A 21,619-nucleotide genomic window follows, 5' to 3' on the forward strand; every position below is an offset into this window, starting at 1 on the left:
CTTAAATGAAAAGCATTGCTGTTGCTTATATGATTGGATCAAATACATGGGCTTTTGCAAGGTGGTTGTTTTTTTCCCACAAGTGGATATGTGATTACATCGACTTTTCTCAGCGTTAACAAAATGCATATGCTTGAGTGTAGGAACTGGGCAAAATTAGTCAAAAATAAATGTTCATGAATATAGCTAGTAAAGTTTATGCAGGCGCAAAAAAAGGATTGAATTGACATGACACCTGGCTAGTTCCTGGGGTTCTTGAAAACGTGTTTCAAAGAAATTTATTTCTTTAAATAGCAACTCCAGCTATAACTGGAAAAACACCAATAAATATATTGGAGACCAGCTATGTAAACTGTTATCATAATTTTAATCCAGATTATCAGTTTCTTGGGGATATTGTATTACTTTGGCTGCAGTTGATTTGAGAAAGTGTTGACTGGTGGAAAGAGCATGAGCTTGGAAGTCAGAGGACCTGGATTTTAATTCCAGCTTCTCCATTTGTCTGCTGTGAGACCTGGAGCAGGTCACTTAATTTCTCTGCACCTCAATTTCCTCATCTGTTAAATGGAGATTAAACCTATGAGTTCCATATGGGACATGTACTGTGTCCCACCTGATTAGCATGTATCTATCCCAGTGCAGTGATGCCAGATATAATAACTGTGGAGGTATTCATCTAAAAAATGTCAGTACCGGTGGTGTCTTTGACATATATAGCCCCTTAGCCTATTCATTTCTAGTGATTCAGTGGTAACTATAATGCAGTTTTTCCCTAACACAAGATTCCTCACGAATATATCTTGCGTGGCATAGCAATCTAACTACATTCCACCTGATTAACCTAGTAGTCCACATGATTTAGCTGCTCGTGGGCAGGAAATATGCCTACCAACTCTGTTGTGTGCTCCCAAGTGCTTAGTACAGTGCTATGCACATAGTAAGTATTCAATGAATACCATTGATTGATTGATTGATTGACAGAACCATATAATAATGCTGACAACATTTCATTCTCCCTTTCCCTTCCAGTTGCCTGGCAGTCTGACTGGACTTGAGGCTCTGAGCTGAGGTTAGCCAGATTGTCAGGGTGGTTGGGCGAGGACAGAGTTGAACAGCCTATCAATTAGGTGATTGTGGTGCTTTGGTGTCACCGAAATATGAAACTATGTAATCCTGTTGAGTCGTTCATTCACTGACACATTTATCGAGTGCTCTCTATATGCAGAGCACTATTCTAAGTGCTTAGAAGAGTTCCATATAGCAACACATCGACCCATTCCCTCCCCCAATGCGAGCTCAGAGTCTACAGTCAGTATCAACTACCATTATCAACCGGGCTTCCTTATTTTCCGTTATTTTAGGAGGTCATTCGTAACTTGTCAATAGCCATCTATGAAAAACGGTCCTTGATCGTGATTGTATGATTGTTGAGGATTAAAACTCAGTATTTTGGGGGGGTAAAATAAGCCCCACACATGGGGTAGGAGTCCCTTTCATTCAACCGTATTTATTCAGTCATATTTATTGAGCGCTTACTGTGTGCAAAGCAAATTTCTCACAAGTTTTGTTGAGTGAAATTTAACAAGTCTCTAGGTTAATAGCAAATGTACTTCTTAAATGCTTACTATTTGCCAGGCGTTGTACTAAGCTTTCAGATAGATTTAAGGAAGCAGCATGGCCTAGTGGATAGAGCACGGGCCTGGTCATGGGTTCTAATCCCGGCTCTGCCACTTGTCTGTTGTGTGACCTTAAGCAAGTCACTTCACTGTGCTGCAGTTCCCTCTTCTGGAAAATGAGGATGGAGATCGTGAGCCCCACGTGGTACCAGCCCTCGGTCCAACCCGATTTGCTGGTATCCACCCAGCGCCTAGTACAGTGCCTGCCACATAGTAAGCGCTCAACCAATACCACAGTCATCAAGATAATCATGTTGGACACAGTTCCCTGTCCCACATTGTGCTCACAGTCTAAGTGGGAGTGAGTAGGATTTAATCCACATTTCACAGATGAGGAAACTGAGACACAAGCGAAGTTAACTGGCTTGTCCAAGGTCATACAGTAGACAAATACCAGGTTAAAATTCAGGTCCTCTGACTCCCAGGCCCGTGTTCATTCCACTAGGCCAAGCTACTTTTCAAATTTCTAATTTCATCAAGGAATAGTGCATTTGAATACTCAATTAGTAACGCAGATTGAGTGATTACGGTGATGCATTTTCTTATCCATGTACCTGTAGAAATATGAAATGCATGTTTCATTTTAGCCTATCGTGCCATTTGATAACATTTATGAACTCTTTCATACCGGAAGGTTTCAGTCTTTCCATCAGTGTAGCATCATACATGGAATTTGTTCAGTCTTCTATCTTCGTTTAGTTTATTGCTTTGCTAGACTGAGGTTCAATAATGCAGTTTACCAAAATTCTCTCTTTTTAAGTTTTTTTGCTGCATGGAAGGCCACCATAAAGCCTGAAAGTTAACTTCAAACTTTTATTTTGAGCTTTTGTTAATACCCTTCAAGAAAACTCAGTGCTAAAAGTTAAAAAAAAATTAGAAACTTGTAGGATCTAATTAAATCAATACTATCTTAGAAAGAGAACTTTCTTTCATATGGGGTTAAATTCAATTCACATTTTTCCAATTCAACAGCAAATTGGATTAACTGGCAAGTGATTTAGATAATACGGCTTCATCTTGAGCAGTTTAAATAGTCTCTATGTCTTAAAACCAGACTCTTGGTGAAATCAGGAATTAGACTCCAGTGTAAAAATATTCAGATGCTTCATCTGGTTCTGCCATCTGCATACAAAGCTGCAGCAGAAGTCAAGATGGAAGGGGGAAGAAGGGGCTGTACAACCACAGGACCGCATTGTAACAGCAAAATAAATACCATCGATGATGAGAGCAAAAACACTGGTAATTTGGGGTGAGAAATGTGAAATGCCTGAGCCTTATGAGCCAGGTTTCTGAGCAAAAAGAGATGAAGCGGGTTACAGTGGCAAATTAAATTGGTGAATTTTGTCTTATAAACCAGAGAGTTTATTCCCAGCAAAAGTAATGTGAACTGAACCTAAGCCATTTGGCTCTAATGATAAGGATGCCTCCACAAACTAATGTTATAAATGATGTGTGCATAGGTATACATAAAGACATCTTCATTTGTACATGTATATGCGTGCAAGCTTTAAATGGGAAAATTAGTCTCCGAAGAAGAAACAGTCACCCTCATAGCTCCCAATTTCCTCCATCCTTGAGAGAGCGAGAGCGAGCACAGTGTCATTAGGTCAGTAGTTCTCACTGTAGGATGTAAAATCTTTGCCATGGCAGGAAAAAGCTTATCATTATGGGCAAGATTTTTAAATTATCCTGGACCGAGATCTATAATTTTCTATATTCAGTTTTGAACCAGTGGGTTAAAACCAGTTGTGAGGTACGTGACATATTTAAAATGTAATCCCCTTCACGCCATCCTCATTAGAAATAGAAGGAAAAGTCTGGGTTTCCATCTGATTATCACCAAGACTCTTAAAGCAGGCCCATCGGCCGATCAATGGTATTTATTGAGCGCTTGCTGTGTGCAGAGTACTGTATCATGGAGATATCAGCAACCTCAGACCTACCCTCCGAAGAGAATACAGCAGCTGCCTTGCTAGACTCCGATCACATCTGGGCCCCAAAGACCGGTGGCCATGGCACCTCTTTTGGATTGAGGTCCCCATCCTTGAGACTTGTGTGGCAGTCACCATCCGTGACTCTTTTTTACTGAGAAAATACTTAATTTCAGCCTATACATATGGAGAGAAATTGAAGAAGTGAATCGATCAATCATACATATTTAGTGAGCGTTTACTGTGTACAGAGCTCCGTACTAAGTCCTCGGGAGAGTACAGGATAATAGAGCTAGTGGACACGTTCCCTGCTCACAACAACTTTACAATCTAGAGGGGGAGACAGACATTAAGCTAAATAAATTAGGAATATGCACATAAGTGCTGTTGGACTGAGGGAGGGGTGAATAAAGGGTGCAAACAAGTGCACATATATGCTACAGGGAGCAACTATCCCATTCCCACAGAGGAGGGAAAAGAAGAAATGAAATAAGGTTATAGTACGATCATTTTACGTCAGGAAGTAGGAATAATTTTCCAACTGTGAGGTTAAGGAAGATCGAGAGCCTGTGAATTCTCTATTTAGGAGGTTTTCAAAAAAGGTTTCATGGCTTTCAGGAATGGTTTGCGTCTCAGTCTCATGTTGTCTGACACCGTGGGATTAGACCAGATGACCCTTGACCCGTCTGCACAATGAATAAATAAAAGAAATTATGCTATTTGTTAAGTGCTTACTATGTGCCAAGCACTGTTCTAAACCCTGGGGTAGATACAAGGTAATCAGTGGAACATGTGGATTAAGCTCACACTCTTAATCCCCATTTTACAGATGAGGTAAGTGAGGCACAAAAAAGTTAAGCGACATGTCCAGGGTTACACAGCAGATGTGTGGCGGAGCTGGGATAAGAACCCAGTTCCCCTGACTCCCAAGCTCATGCTCTTGCCAATAGGTCATATTGCTTCTGGGAAAGGGATTCTATTTACTATGAGATTTCTAACCAGGAGTCCTTTCCTGATCATCCTTCAATCTCCTTTTCATCCACAAAATAACATAATGTTTAGTGTGGCTGCCTCATAGATTTATAGTTTATCGGTGAGTCCTTTTTTTCTTCCCTATTCGCCTTAGGTCTAAAGATATTTACCCATGGTAAGCCCTGTTCCATGATCACACCATGTTCCAAACTTTGGTTGATTTTGTGAGAGGGGCTGTTCAAAACTAGGGAAAATTGTAATAAAGACCTTTCAAAAAGGGGCAGATGAGATGTTTCTTGAACAATAGCTTTTTTTTTTGATCATATTGATCAAATTCCACCAGAAACTAATGAATGTGGCTCAACCAGTGAACAGAGAAAGTGAGAAAGCAAGTGAAAGGGAGGAAAAATTCAATAATTACAGCACCTATATTATATTGTTCAACTTCAGATACACTGCATCAATAATTTGCACCTCAGTTTAATGGGAAATTTTCACATCAGAAAACTCAAAAAACTGGCCTGAACTCACCCATTTAGATTTTAACATGTCAGATGCCAGTTGCAATTCTCTCCAAAGGCAGAGCTGCTCGTGGATATAGATAAGAATGGATCCCCACCCCATTATTTTTGAAGATTCTCATAGAAATCTGTATTTTAGGGGTTTTAAGGTGCGGTTTGAGCTTTGTTTTGGGGGAATATATGTATTTGCCACTGAAGGATTTGCACCAGCCCTGTCATTGCTGAGCTCCAACACTGCCTCTTCAATAATAGAAAAACTATACTCTAGGCCCCAAGAGGAACCCATAGTCAAAAACTCATATCCTTTCTTCGTTTTTCCAATGTCGGTGATGGGTTCCCCTGAATAATCCACATTCTCTCATCTGGTCCCCCAGAGGCTGACCATGTACATTGTGAGAAGCATCGTGGCTCAGTGGAAAGAGTCCGGGCTTGGGAGTCAGAGGTCATGGGTTCGAATACCGGCTCTGCCAATTGTCAGCTGTGTGACTGTGGGCAAGTCACTTCACTTCTTTGTGCCTCAGTTACCTCATCTGCAAAATGGGGATTAACTGTGAGCCTCATGTGGGACAACCTGATTACCCTGTATCTACCCCAGTGCTTAGAACAGTGCTCTGCACATAGTAAGCACTTAACGAATACCAACATTATTATTATTATTATTATTATTATTATTAGAGTTCTAGCTGAAATTAACATACAATCCAAAGCAGGGTCTTTCTGGATCAGACCAATAGTATATTCATCTCAGTAATCGGTCTTCAACAGTGGACAACAAAAGATTCTTGAAGGAACAGTGTGAGAGTTATCCTTACTATCCCTAAAGGTTAGGGTTGTACCAGCTGACGTCCTTAATGTTTCTTTCTCTCTAATTTTCCAATTTGGACTCTTGCCTTTGGTTCGAGAGGAAAGGCAAATAGCCAGTAAGAGCCTTCCCAGAATTTCTTGCTCCTCCTCTGAAGGATAGTAACTGTGCTAAACTGAGCTATGTCAGTGCAGGCCAGTGTTTCTGAGAGCTTATAGCCATCAACAACAGGGATCGAGAAGCTGAGCGATACTGTCTGTGAGCGTGGAACAAAATATCTCGGTTAGATGCTGCTGTGCTCTCATCCACTTCGTACGTGATTTTGGAATAGATTCATCTTCCCCTGGAAAAACCCATTGAAATCTCTGCTCCTTGCAACTTTAGAGTTCACTCTCTAGCCTATTCTGGGATGTATTGCAGTCCCAAGAAATAACACGGGTTACAGGTGGCTCGGAATATGTTTGTCCTACCAAGAAAACTTCGAGGGATAAAGCAAATGCAAGAGGGGAATAAATAAAAAGGTGCAGTGCCTCATAGGCAGCTCCTGTAGCTTTTACCACCCCCAAAATGGTAACTGCTTAAAGTACACCTTAGGGAAAGCTGTAAAGAGTTGAGGAGATGAAAAAGGATCTTTTGAACTCTCAACACCTCCATAATTCATCATTTTTACGCGGCTCATTTCTGTTTTAGTCTGGAGATGCTGTATTCATAAATTGGGAATGAAATCTGTCCTATGGTTCCACCAAGGTACAGCTAGAAATAATTTGATGGATTTCAAAGCAAGAATATGCATGTCAAGCAAGCAGGCTTGGCCCTAGACCATAAAAACAATACCACACACCATTGAATACCATCGATTGATTGACCGAAAGCTATTTTATGTCTTCAAACTGGAGGTAGGGAATCAGTATTTGTTTCTGTGGATTTTCTTTCTAGATTATAATTGCACATTTCTTAAAAAAAGATTGCAGCAGAACTGCAGTAAATTCAGAGGACTAGAAATAAGCCTAGTTTCCTTTAATTAGATTTTTTTCTCAACTAGATGTAAGAAAAACAAAAACAAAAGTTTGCAGTATTGTTAAACTTCCATATTGAGGAATTGAGGATGGAGGAACTTTACCCCTGGAAAATTAGGATATTACCCACCTGCTCCTCTGCACATAGTAAGCACTCAATAATTATGATTGAATGAACAACTGAATGATTGGTTTAAGCCTAGTTGTGACTGAAGACGGGGGGTGGATCCCTGATCCTGTGGCTTCTGGAAATACAGCCTAAATGTACAAGTGTTGAGATTTCCAGGCTAGTGTGCATTTGAAACCACTGAAATCACGCAACGAAGCTTGATTAACGTTTAACTTGATTTTTGCATTCCTCCAAACACTTAACACAAGCTAGTCCATTTCTTAAATATAAATTATACAAAGCTGTAGACTCCTTGTGGGTAGGGATCGAATTTATCCACTCCATTGATTTGTACTCCCCCAAGAGCTTAGTACAGTGTTCTGCATGAAGTGAGCACTCAGTAAACACCACTGATTGATGGATGCGTGGGTTCATAATCTCTACGGCTCCTGTTCTATGAATAAGAATTGGATCTTTTCAGACATTATTTAGCCCTGGAAAATCTTCAGATCCTGAATCTGGAATCTGAAACTGAAGCATCTCTTCTAATAACTCATTTTATTAAACAATGCCTTAAATATGATATAAGGTTCATTTCCTTTCATCCCAGATAATTTATGGTTTAAAACATTGGGTAGGAAAAATAGTTTTCCAACCTAAGTTTGAGCTCAGTGTTCTTGGCTTAAGTAAAGACGTGTAAGTAGACCTGTTGTGGATTCTGGGTTTTTTTCTTTGTGATGCCCTGCTCCCTCAGACTTCCTTCTTAAAGTTTAAAGCATGAGTTCAGACTTTTGTTTGAGCCACACAGGGGATTCGTATTGACGTACACTTTACCAGCATCTTTTTTTTTTTCCTCTTTGAGTTTAGGCTATTATCCTTGTAAAAGGAGTTTTGTTTTGTAGGTCCATAAGATGGGCGAGGGTCTCGAGAGGTTTTCTGCTTATATTCGGTTCCTCGGCCCAGGGAAGGGCCACGTATAATCATTCGATCGTGTTTAATGAACACTTAGTGTGTGCAGAGCCCTGTACTAAGCACTTGGCAGAATACAATGTAGCAGAGTTAGCAGATGTGTTCCCTCCTCAGTCTAGAGGTAGCCCTAAGAGGAAATCCTTCAATCGCCCGTTTTCAGTGGCGTTATCCTTACTGGGGGTTTCAATCGATGAGAATTCACAGAACCACAAGCCTAACAAGTTAGTAAGCCAAATAGTGTCCGCTCAGAAGGGCCGCTACTTTTAGTTTTCTTAAGGCCAAAGCTGATTCTTCATTCGGCTAGGATGATGGTTATTTCGTTATTTCCCTAAAATGAACCCAATTTTACCGTGAGTGAATAATTTGTGCTCCATCTATTTGAAACATTAACTCTCTGCCGGATGTTATTTCCCTTTTGAGACTTGGCTTCCTAGTCGAATTCATTTTTTTCTCTTTGAAAATAATTACTATAGGAAAAAAAAGATAAAAGCACAGTTTTCCACTTCTTAAGACAGAGAGGTGAACTCAAGATAATTACTTAGGCCATAATATGGTTTATCAAAAAGTAATTTGGTCTGTCTTGTTTCCAGCAAAACAGCTGTTCTTTTTTTAATTGTTGCTTTGGGGTACTCTTCTGTTATATAAAGTTGTTTCCCATATTAAACAATTATTTCCAAGAAGATAGACTATAGAAACTCATCACAATCATTAACCCCTTCCTGAATTCCAGAATCAGTAGTGAAAATAAGAAAGTGATGTTAATTTGAATGATGTTGGTCTTATTGTTTCTAGGACATTTAGTTGGGGGTAGTTTCCCCTCCACCCTTGGACACACTGTGTACTTAGGAGAGAGGCAGTCTGGTTCCTGCCACCAGTAAAAATAATGTTAGGAATGGGTTTGTCCGAGGGAATCGATGCTACATGATGGGAATGTATACAGATGACATAAAAGATCTCCTATTGATTAACGGGTTGGTCTAATTTAGTCTTAAACCGGTTTAATGATAATAATAATGTTATTTGTTAAGCGCTTACTTTGTGCAGAGCACTGTTCTAAGTGTTGGGGTAGACACAAGGGAATTAGGTTGTCCCACGTGGAGCTCACAGTCTTAATCCCCATTTTACAGATGAGGTAACTGAGGCACCGAGAAGTTAAGTGACTTGCCCACAGTCAGACAGCTGACAAGTGGCAGAGCCGGGATTCGAACCCATGACCTCTGACTCCAAAGCCCAGGCTCTTTCCACTGAGGTTTAAAAGGACTCTAACTCGGGCTTTACTTTGCAACCTTTCCTTTCTGAAGTCTAAAAGTCAACCCCGATGGGGCTGCTCTATGAATCACAACCGCTTTCTAGAAGAAAGTGGTCTGGCCTAGTGTAAAGAGCACAGGTCTGGGAGTCAGAGGATCTGGGTTCTGTTCAGGGCTCTGCCACTTGCCTTTTAGAGAAGCAGCGTGGCTCAGTGGAAAGAGCTCGGGCTTGGGAGTCAGAGGTCATGGGTTCGAATCCAGGCTCTGCCGCTTGTCAGCCATGTGACTGTGGGCAAGTCACTTCACTTCTCTGGGCCTCAGTTCCCTCATCTGTAAAAATGGGGATGAAGACTGTGAGCCTCACGTGGGACAACCTGATTACCCTGCATCTACCTCAACACTTAGAACTGTGCTGTGCACATAGTAAGCGCTTAACAAATATCAACATTATTTTATGTGACCTTGGGCAAGTCATCTAACCTCTCTGTGCCTCAGTTACCTTTTCTGCAAAATGGCAATTAAATACTTTCATTCTCTCTCATACTGTGGGTTCCTCCTACTGTGTCTGATATGCTTATGATTTTACCTATTCCAGTGCTTAGTGTTCAGCACGTAGTAAGCACATAACAGACACCACAGTTAACATTATTATGTTTGACCAAGACTAATAAGCTGTAAGCTCATGTGGGATTGATTGAGTACATGGAGGCTGCACACCATTAGAGAAGCAGCGTGGCTCCGTGGAAAGAGCCCGGGCTTGGATGTCAGAGGTCCTGGGTTCTAATTCCGGCTCCTCCGCTTGCCAGCTGTGTGACTTTGGGCAAGTCACTTCACTTCTCTGTGCCTCAGTGACCTCATCTGGAAAATGGGGATAAAGACTGTGAGCCCCACGTGGGACATCCTGATCAGCTTCTATCCCCCTAGCGCTTAGAACAGTGCTTTGCACATAGTAAGATCTTAACAAATACCACCATTATTAAAAAGTAGCTCAGAAGCATCTAAGACTGAAAATGCGATTATTTATTTTGTTTATTATAGCTCAAAAATCCAACTGTCTTTTGGATTCACTCCTTGAAGAAAAACGTAAAAAGCATTATAGCTCAAAAATCTAACTATCGTTTGGATTCACTTCTTGAAGAAAATGGTAAAAAGTTTGGCCTAATGGCAAGTTTGGGCCCGGGAGTCAGAGGACCTGAGTTCTAATGCCGGCATTGCCGCTTGTCTGCCGTGTGACCTTGGGCAAGTTCTTAACTTCTCTGGGCCTCAGAGAAGTGGATCCAAACTGATTATCTTGTATCTACCCCAGTGCTTAGTACAATGCCTGGCACATAGTAAGCACTAACAAATACCTTTTTTTAAAGACAATTGTGTGGAAGAAGAAAGGGCATTTTCAGTTGAATTTGATGCCCATTCCTCTTTGCATTACTTGCGGTGGCATCATTTAAGAGTTCAGTTGGCTCCTTTATTATTGAAAAAACAATTCTGCATCTCAATTTCTGTTCTCAAAAGAGTGAAATTCATTCATTCACTCAGTCGTATTTATTGAGCACTTACTGTGTGCAGAGCACTGTACTAAGCGCTTGGAAAGTACAATTCAGCAATAAAGAGAGACAGTCCCTGCCCAGGAAACAATCAAGAGGCCAGTATAAAAAAAGTGTCATTGTAGCCGAGGCCCAAAGTCTTGAATAGTTCTTTGCCCATTCAATACTGTATTACTGTCATTGATGGAAATGTATTGCACTGCCAGCATGTGTCAAACCCCGCCGCAAATCCTGGAGACTCCCCCTGACCTCAGATGAGCTAATAGTCTATAGAGAGGCAGAGAAGTCTCTGTCCCCAGAAATATTTAGGAAAAGATTGAACAGCCACCTCTCCAACCAACTGGACCAACTGGTCACATAAATCAATCAGTCAATCACATTTATTGGGTGTTTACTGTGTGCAGAGGACTGTACTAACTGCTTAAAGGAGTACAGTTTAATAGATTTGATAGAAATCTTCCATGCCCACAATAAAGCCCCATCAGCTCTAGAATTTAATATTGTTGCCTTATGTAATGTTGTTTGACTATTCAGGAGGACTCTCCACATTAATATTATTATTATATTTAAGTGCTTCATGCCAAGCACTGGGGCAGATGCAAGATAATTAAGGTGGACCGAGCCCTTGTCTCATATGGGACTCGCCATCTAAAGGGAAAGGGGAAAAAATGTAGTATCCCCATTTTACAAACATTTGTGTGACCTTGGGTGAGTCACTGAACTTCTCTGTGCCATAGTTAGCTCATCTGTAAAATGGGGGATCGATACTGTGAACCCCATTGGGGATGGGGACTGAGCCCCATCACGTTAGGTTGTATCTACCCCCAGACCTTAGTAGGTGGCACATAGTAAGTGCCTAACAAATACCATAAAAAAAAGATGGGGGAAGCAGTGTGGCTTAGCAGTGTTGCTCAATGGAAAGAGCACGGGCTTGGGAGTCAGAGGTCATAGGTTCGAATCCTGGCTCTGCCACTTGGCAAGCTGTGTGACGGTAGGCAAGTCACTTAAATTCTCTGTGCCTCAGTTCCCTCAGCGTGACTCAGTGGAAAGAGCACGGACTTGGGAGTCAGAGGTCATGGGTTCAAATCCCAGATCTGCCACTTGTCAGCTGAGTGACTGTGGGCAAGTCTCTTCACTTCTCTGTACCTCAGCTACCTCCTCTGTAAAATGGGGATTAAGACTATGAGCCTCATGTGGGACAACCTGATTACCCTGTATCTACCCCAGCTCTTAGAACAGTGCTCTGCACATAGTAAGCGCTTAACAAATACCAACATTATTTTATTATTATCATTATTATTATTATTAAGAAGAGTCAAAAATAAATCCAAGGATGCGGGTTTCAGAGAGAGGAAGGATGTCTGTTTTATTAATGTTTCAATTTATTATTGATAATAGTAGTAGTATTTATTCAGCACTTACTATGTGCCAAACATTGTAGTAAGAGCCAGGGTAGAGTATCAGTTCAATTACAGTGATGGAAAATTAGGAAGAGTCAAGGATCTGGGAGAGAAGATGAGTTTAGGTAGAGCCATGTTGAGCTTGCACTATCTAGATCAAGTGTGTGGAGATCGTCTGGAGACAAGAGGATTTGCAAGATTGTAGAGAAAAGGAAAGGTCGGGACTAGAGAAGTAGGTTTGGATGCAGCAGGGAAGTGTGACACTCCTAGTTGATAGATCTAAAGATACAAAGTAGCGGTGAGCTAGGAACCACGTTATGTGTGAGACCTCATCATGATCTGACATTATCCCTGCCCCCTCTGAAATCAGATCTTCACTTTAAAAACATTGCCAATACTCTAACATATTAATGTTGTGAACATTAATCATTTCCTGGGGAGGCTCCCTCCCCCCTTAAATTCTGTGCAGACCAAGTCTTTTGGAAACCCAGAAATGTGATAATGTATAGGAGTAATATTTGATTACTGTGATTAGGGCTAATACTCTTGAAAACTCGTGAAACGTTCCTGAGGTAAAAGAAGATTTTCTGGCTTATGAGTAGGAGAAAGCGCCACCCGAGGGAGATATGAAATATGGGTCAATGAAATATTCAACCGTATGAAATCGTATTTTCATCACAGTAAGTCGCAGTACCCTCAAGCTGCCGGGTCTCCATTGTATCGTATGAATGAACCTTTTTTAGCCCTCCTTCTTATTCTTTTCCCTCGGAGGATTTTGGCCGGAGTAAATTGTTTCACTACCTAGTAGCCCCTTCTTGGCTCATTTGAAAAGTATTATGTGCTTTTCCATTCAAGTTCAAGGAAACAGGCCATCACTGAATTGAAGCACCACCACTACTGTAGAGAATAATAAATCAGAAGATCAGGGGGGAATCTTTTTGCCTCTGAAAAACCATTCCCTTTCTCCATTCTTTCAACCTTCTGGGAAAGAGGTTCTGGGAGTTGTGTGTGTGGCTTCCAATGCAGCTGGAGGAAGCCCACAGTTCACTGGGGTTAGGATTTGGCTCTTTGTGGATGATGATTTTTCCAGGCAGTGGGGAGCAAGCCCAGGCCTGAATTATTAAAGACCTCTGCAGACCCATATCTTCCATGTTTCATTGAAATTTCATTTGGATAAAATGTCCTTCCGAGACCAGGCAGCCACGGCTTTTCCACTGAGCTTTTCCATTCCCCAAAAGTGAAATTCAGCACATCTTGACTTTGGGCCTAGTTAAGTCTTTGAAATTCCTACTCTCTTCCTGGTTTTGCTAAGGATCAAGTACATTCAGACCAGGGAATGTGCCCTAGTGACCATTAGCGTCTTTTTGTTTTTTAATTCGATTTGTATTTTAATGGAGAAAAAGACCCTCTAGATAGATTGTCCAAGCAAGAGAAACAGCGGGATTACGAGTGTTACCAATTTTCTGTAAAAGAAAACAGTGAAACCATCAACCCTGCTGCCACTGATAAATGCAGGAAGCTTCCAAGGAAAAGAATGATTCAGAAAGCCTGTTGTTAGAAACTCCGTAAGAGGAGGTTTTATGCGACGAACCCTGGTTAGAAGACACTTCATTTTTAAAATGAAGGTATTAATATATAAAGATGATTGTCAGACTGACACTCAATAATGCTTTATCAAATACACAAATAGATTGACATCACTTTCTACTTATTTAACTGACAAATGTGTTCTTATTTAGAGGCCAATTATATATCCCATTAAGCCACTGTGTCAAACAATACCTTCTGATACTCCTTGATTAAAATAGCTAGAATGTGGAGGTTGAGAAATTAGCCACTGTGCACGCACACACTGTAATTATTCCTTCATAATTACTCTGCAGTTTTATTGCTGAGCATTGTTATAATTATATTTTAAATACTCCCCATTTGCATGATAGACCATAATGTCTCCAAGTGCGTTGTAATCTGAGGATTAGAAGAGTGTCTCACTTCCATGGAGTGCTCTTTTTCATTTTTTTTTTGTATTGTAAGAACTATCTGCCGAAAGAGTCTGCGCAAATAAATTGACAATAGACAGTCTGCATTAAAGGCACGGTAATGAATTCAGTGTTGGCCACGCTAAACAATACTATTTCTTTATTTGGGACCTTTTACCCATAAAATGTGCTTCCCTTCAGCCAGAAAGCTTCTAGTGCTGCCACAAAACTAAACAAAGCAAAAAAGACCTTCCACTCGCTCAATCGATTAATAGTATTAATTGAGCACCTTTTGTGTGCAGAGCACCGTAGTAAGCATTATCCTGATCTCTGCCACAACCCCTTTTCCCCCACACTTGGAAAATAGATAACTGCTATCCGAGGGTTTGATTTCAACAGGAAAATTGAATAGAATTTGTGATAACGAGAGGCTGACATATAAACTACCAAACGAGCTTCCAAGAGAAAGCATAGAAAAAAACTGTCACACATAGAAGAAAACTGTCATAGATAGAAAACTGTTCAGTCCAGAATGCCACTTCATCTGTTTTTCTTTCCATCCTCAGTGGAATACTTGTTACGAGAGGAAGACTCTACAGTGCCTGTTCTCCCTCCCGCTTAATCGTGTCCTGCCCTCTAGACTATAAACCCGTTGTGGGCAGGGAATGCGTCTGTTATATTTTTATATTTACTCTGCCAAGGGCTTAGTACAGTGTTCCACACACAGTAAGCACTCAAAAATATGATGGAATGATTGGGAGCCACCATGTGGGACTGTGTCTGACCTGATTCACCTGTCTCCTCCCCATTGCAAAGAGCAATGTGTGACCTATAGTAACTACTTAACAAATACACTCGTAATGATGATAACCATAATAGTAATTATTGTTATAATTGGTACGGATGACTAGCAACTAGTTAAATGACCTCAACAAGTTGGAGATGTGATCAGACAGCAGCGGAATGTAATGCCGAATAATAGACTCTAGGGTGAAATGCCCAAAAGGAAAGAAATGAAGGGTGATAGTTAGAGATTGGACTTCCTCCTTAAGAGTACTACAGTAGAGTACCGTAAAGGATACTTGTTGATACTGGACTAGCATTTCAAAGTAAGTAAATTAGCACCTTAGAACTAAAGGCAGGAGTTAAATGAGGTTAATGAAATTCAGGCTGAACAGAGATATGGAAATTGATGTTCATGTAGTGTTATATAACATGAACAGCTTGCCACAGCTTTCTGTTTACCTCAGCCACACTCAGCAGGATGGTTTTTTTTTTTGAGTACCCACTATGTGCCTGCCGATTCACTGCTCTTCTCCGTGATCACCGGACCTGGCCCACTGGTTTTCTGGCCAGGCCCTGAAGACTTGGGAGGGCCCGTTCCTTGGTTGTTTCATCCAAACAAGTGGCTAACGCCGCTAGCGTGTCATGTCTTCAGAACACCCACTGTCAGGTCTATTCTCTGCAGAACATAGATATCAAGGGGAAATGGAAGAAGGGGAGGTCCACTCTAGCCTTCTCTGAAATCGCAGGGAATTATGAGGAAAACCAAGCCAAGTTGCCTAGGCTTGGCAAAAGCTTCCTTGTAGTGAGAAGCACTGAAGACATCTATTCCCCAAACAGAACCCTACTGAGTTTCTACAATAAAAACATAGCTGCTCTGAAAAAAATATTTACCCACACACAAATGCTGGTCTCGACTATGTGTCTGACATAACTTGAAGGGGAGCCTGGCTCTTTCCTTTGCTACTACAGCAATTTAGCATTCTCCTTGGCCCTATTATTTTTTCAACAATATTTGTTATGTTCTTTTATGGTCTGCCAGTGCCTTTTTGAAGCTCAGTTAGTAAGAGTAGCTGCCACCAGAGCCAAGGCAAAAATGAACAAAATTTATCTACAGAGGGAAGATATTACTTCAAAAGATCAGATCTACAAAAGAGTACTGTTACGGGCATGATCTCTTGTTTTTAGGGGGCTTGCTAATGTAGACTTGGTTTCTTGTCTTCACAGCCCCCACTGAGCCTTTGCTGTGCAAATTCGCTGATGGAGGGCAAAAGAAGCGACAGAATCAAAGCAAATATACACAGAATGGAAGGCCGTGGCCAAGGGAAGGAGAGGTGAGTGGCAATTGGAAATCTTTGTTCGGGCATTTGGCAGGAGCCACCTGCAAGGCCAGACAGGCTGACTTCGGGGGCCTCGATACCATCAGATCCCGTGGAAAGCCAAATGGCTTCAAAGAGGGTGAACTAGCGCGCCGACGGTTCACGGATCCAGGATAGAATTACATAGAGGAGAATTACGGGCTCTCGTAAATTGGCTTCAGTCCTGCCACACAGTGAGGTCTCTGTCTGTAACTAACCTCAAACTCAGTGGGCATTGACTAAAAGCCTATCAACAGTGGATTGTTTCATATCCACGTCACATTTGTGGAATGAATTTATGATTATGTGAAGAAGTGTCTTCAGCTAATGCAAACAATGAACTCTCCTTTTTTCACCTTCTGGAGTGGATTGTTTAGAAAAGAAACTTGACTCCTCTTTAATAAGGGGACTGACTGGGACGCTTAGCTCTCCTATGCTTTATTACTGATCCTCGGAGGAGTTGCGTGTTTTCTTAATCTATGGATATCCAGTCACATTTAGATGTATGTATATGCAAACAGTGAGTGATCAATCAATGCCATCGATGATGTCCTTGCAGGGATCTATGTATTATAAATAGCTGCTCCAAGTTTGAATGATCCTGTCGCTGAAAGCTAGACGATAGTGAACTGCCTGCTCAGCCCAAGCAAAGCCATCACAGAATACTTTGAGACAGGGTCCCATGGCTCCTTCCAAACTGGAGTTTTCCAGAACCGATAGATGAATGAGCTTCATCCGGGGAAGAAGAGCCTTTGGGAGCAAAGTCTGGGGAGCCTGTGGGTGGAGGGGGGCGTGGAGTTATGGGGAGTCTTCTCTGTAGTCAATAACTCCAACTCGAGTTAATAACTCGATTAGTCTGTGAGGCCGTCATTGGGCAGGGATTGTCTCTATCTGTTGCTTGGAATTGTGCATTCCAAGCGCTTAGTATAGTGCTCTGCACGTAATAAGCGCTCAATAAATACTATTGAATGAATGAACTCCAAACAATCATGCAGTCCATCTGTGACATTTATTAATCACCGTGCGCAGAGCACTGTATTAAGCACTTGAGAGAGAAAGATACAACAGAGTGCGTAGACACGTTCCCTGCCCACAAGGAACTTAGAATCTAGGTGGGGAGACAGACACTAATATAAATATATAAATTGTGGATATGTTCTTAAGAGCTATGGGGCTGATGGTGAGGTGAGTATCAGAGAAGCAGCGTGGTTCAGTGGAAAGTGCCCGGGCTTGGGAGTCGGAAGTCATGGGTTCAAATCCCAACTGTGCCACTTGTCAACTGTGTGACTGTGGGCAAGTCATTTCACTTCTCTGGGCCTCAGTGACCTCATCTGTAAAATGTAGAGATGTACAGCCACGCTGTAGAGAAGCAGCATGGGTCAGTGGAAAGAACCCGGGCTTGGGAGTCAGAGGTCATGGGTTCGAATCCCCGCTCTGCTGCTTGTCAGCTGTGTGACTTTGGGCAAGTCACAACTTCTCTGTGCCTCAGTTACCTCATCTGTAAAATGGGGATGAAGACTGTGAGCCTCATGTGGGACAACCTGATTACCCTGTATACCCCAGCGCTTAGAACAGTGCTCTGCACATAGTAAGTGCTTAACAAATGCCAACATTATTATTTAGAGAAGCAGCATGGCTCACTGGAAAGAGCACGGCCTTTGAAGTCAGAGGTCATGGGTTCGAATCCCAGCTCTGCCACTTGTCAGCTGTGTGACTTTGGGCAAGTCACTTAACTTCTTGGTGCCTCAGTTCCCTCATCTGTAAAATGGGGATTAAGACTGTGAGCCCCACGTGGGACAACCTGATTCCCCTGTGTCTACCCCAGCGCTTAGAACAGTGCTCGGCACATAGTAAGCACTTAACAAATACCAACATTATTATTATTATTATTATTACCCTGTATCTACCCCAGAGCTTAGAACAGTGCTTGGCACATAGTCAGCGCTTAACAAATGCCAACATTATTATTATTAGACAACCTCCGCTTCTTCAAAAGCACAACAGTATTAATGGAAGTTGTATTTATTGAAGACCCACTTGGTACAGCACACTGGACTTGGGAAAGACTTGGGAAGTACAAAATAAAGAAATGACACCTTTCTTGCCTATCAGGAGTTTTCAGTCTTAACAGCTTAGGGGACTTCACTTCGGAGCCCCACAACAAAGTTTTAAGGAGTCTTTGCATCTTGTTCTGGGAGAAGAATCTTCATTAAAACCCTAGACTTTAAGCCGCTTGTGGGCAGGGAACATGTCCACCAATTCTGCTGCTTTATACTCTCCAAAGCTCTTAGTACAGGACTCTGTAATGCCAATATTAATCACAGTGATGCTATTTGTTAATCACTAACTATTTGGCAAGCACTGTTCTAAGCACTGAGGTACGTACAAGTTAAATGAGGTTGGGCATAGTCCCCGTCCCACATGGGTCTCACAAGCTAAGGAGGGAGAACAGGTATTGAATCCCCATTTTACAGTCAAGGAAACTGAGGCACCAAGAAGTTAAGTGACTTGCCCGTGGTCACACGGCAGGAATGTGGCAGAGCCAGGATTAAAACCCACATCCTTTGACTCTCAGGTCCATGCTCTTTCCTCTGTACACAGTAAATGCTCAATAAATACCATTGATAGATAAATAGGTTCAGCTATTGAGAGACTGAATCGATCCATCAGTGGTATTTGTAGAGTCCTTACTGTGTGCAGTACTAAGCTCTTGGGAGAATACAGTACAATATAGTTGATAGTGAAGACATTGACTTCAGGGCATTACTTCCTTTGCTGTAGGTAGCCTTGAGATGAGTTGGATTTGCCGATTGGACGTCTGGTAGGAGACAATAAAAGGGGATATGCCTCAGGTTTGCTTTCCATTTCAGTCGGAAAGAAGATCCAGTATGAAAAAGCATTAAATAGGGGATAGTGGAGATAGAGGGAATTGGGTTTTCTTTGGCATACTAAGGTGGGTTAATGGGGAAAAGGAGAGATCATTTTTCTCAGTCAAGGCCCTCAGCCTTTCATAAATTACCATTAGTAGGTCTGATCTGGTCTCTGAGCCAATCTGGTGCTATGCCTTCTATTCTACAACATCTTCCTCAAAAACGTGGCCCTGTAGAATTGCCTAAAGCAAATGAGAAAGCAGGTTGAATGCTTACATTTTACATCGTTTAAAGAGGTGGTTTTTGCTGAATTTCAACAAAAACTCCCCAAGTATTTTTAGCACACGGACTCCGAGCGCCAGAGTGGCAGCCATGATGATGGGAGAGACCTCAGGAGCCTCCAAGGGGTCATTACCATTTGCTATGTCAATGATCCAAGGCCTTTACAGACTTCCCGCGTCAGGAATCTGCTGAATCAGGACAGCTCAAGGAGGTTTTAGTGCCTTAGACCATAAAGAAAAAGTCCCTGAAGACATATTTCTCTGGCTGGGCATTAATGGTGTGAATTGGATTTCAGTACTACTTCTTAAACAGTCTGTAAAGCCATATTTGCACAATAGATTACATTTGCAGTTGATCATGTCAACTGACCCCATATTTCTCGAAGATCAAATGCTAAAACAGAGAGAAAATGTGAGGTTAGGACTGACATTCTGCTATCGTACAGAGTTCCCGAGGGTTTCGGTTCAAGGAAATTATTATACTAATGGCATTTGTTAAGTGCTTACTATGTGGAAAGCCCTGTTCTAGGCTCTGGGGAGGATGCAAGGTGATCAGGTTGTCCCACGTGGAGCTCACAGTCTTAATCCCCATTTGACAGATGAGGTAACTGAGGCACAGAGAAGTTAAGTGACGCCCAAAGTCACACAGCTGACAAGTGGCAGAGCCGGAATTCGACCCATGACCACTGACTCCCAAGCCCGTGCTCTTTCCACTGAGCCACGCTTGTTCTTAGGACAGGAAAGCATCCACATGAGCTAAAAAAACCTGGAGGTGTAAAACCTGTAGGCGTAATAGACAATCGAAGAACACCGAAAGCCTTCTGATCTTCTAGATTTTAATGAATTAATAATCTTTCATTTCAAAATGTGTTCTTCGTAGCTTCAGGCTATTGTCTGTTCCACTGACCTGTAGCAATCCAGGGACCTCAGTGCATTTCATTAATCTATGGCTAGTTTAAACAGGCACTTGATGTGTACACAGATGGAAGAAAAAGAAAGAAAAGTGAGAGCAATAAAGCTGCATAAAGCTACGTGTTCATCAATTGTTTGGGTTTTCAGATTAACTTGCAATTTGCAGCTATTGTGAACGTATTTTGCTGTGCTTTGGGAATCAGGCAGATCTTATCGGGGATAAGATTTTTATATTATTTAGCGGTTATACCTGGTAGTCATTCCCTTGATATATATTTTGATGTGTTTCTTATTTTTGTGTCACTACCAATCCAAATTTTATTACTTATTGTGGTTTTTTTTGAAATGGGTTTTATTGTAGAAGTGAGCTAGACACATCTGTCACTAGATGTGTTATTGGTTATTCGATTTTCCACCGTAAACTGTTCACCCACTTAGTGTAAACCTAAAGATGTTTCCTTAAACATAAAGCAAAGTTAATTTTTGTTAAGGAAACCGTAAGAATAAGTGGAAAAAGAAAATACTAGGGGTCTCGCTTCTCCAGTAGCACTCCAAACTATCAGGCCTGGAAGGTCTGGGCTGGGATTGAGCCAAGGTGGTAACGCCAGCAACAACGGTGATTGAAGAAGGTGGGCGAGGAATGTGTCTGTTTATTGTTGTATTGTGCTCTCCCAGTCGCTTAGCATATTGCTCTGCACACTGTAGACGCTCAATAAATATGATTGGCTGACTGACTGAGGTAACACCAACCACTATCACTTCCCCTTGCTACCTCAGAGGTCAGGGTTCGAATCCCGACTCTGCCGCTTGTCAACTGTGTGACCGTGGGCAAGTCATTTCACTTCTCTGTGCCTCAGTTCCCTCATCTGTAAAATGGGGATTAAGACTGTGACCCTCACGTGGGACAACTTGATGACCCTGTATCTACCCCAGCTCTTAGAACAGTGCTCTGAACATAGTAAGCGCTTAACAAATACCAACATCATTATTATTATTACCACTGACACCATGAAACACCGATGACCTCAACAGTTGGACCAAAATTGCAAATTCTGGGTTGTCTGGATTAAAACGGGACAGGTGACAACTTTAGACCTTCTAGTGCAGTTTATAGTCAGAAATAAAGATTGAAGTCATCAGGTTAACTATAAAAAAGGTCAATGGTCAAAGCGTTTGTACCTTTCAATATTTCTGGGCTACTACTATAAATATCAGATAAGGGAACAACTCCACCTTCACTTTTGACATGAGG

At 41.7% G+C, this 21,619-nt stretch overlaps 1 protein-coding gene across 4 annotated transcripts in view; it reads left to right on the top strand.

Annotated features, from left to right (window-relative positions):
* RBMS3 (RNA binding motif single stranded interacting protein 3) overlaps nt 1–21,619 on the top strand; it is a 1,099,136-nt gene that overhangs the window by 955,609 nt on the left and 121,908 nt on the right. For all 4 annotated transcript variants that reach the window (XM_029070947.1, XM_007671050.4, XM_007671051.4 and 1 more), the window contains one exon: nt 16,174–16,280. In XM_029070947.1, the coding sequence (XP_028926780.1) occupies nt 16,174–16,280 (107 nt within the window). The remainder of the gene's footprint in view (nt 1–16,173; nt 16,281–21,619) is intronic.

The sequence above is a fragment of the Ornithorhynchus anatinus genome, chromosome 8 (genome assembly GCF_004115215.2).
Source record: "Ornithorhynchus anatinus isolate Pmale09 chromosome 8, mOrnAna1.pri.v4, whole genome shotgun sequence".
Taxonomy (NCBI): domain Eukaryota; kingdom Metazoa; phylum Chordata; class Mammalia; order Monotremata; family Ornithorhynchidae; genus Ornithorhynchus; species Ornithorhynchus anatinus.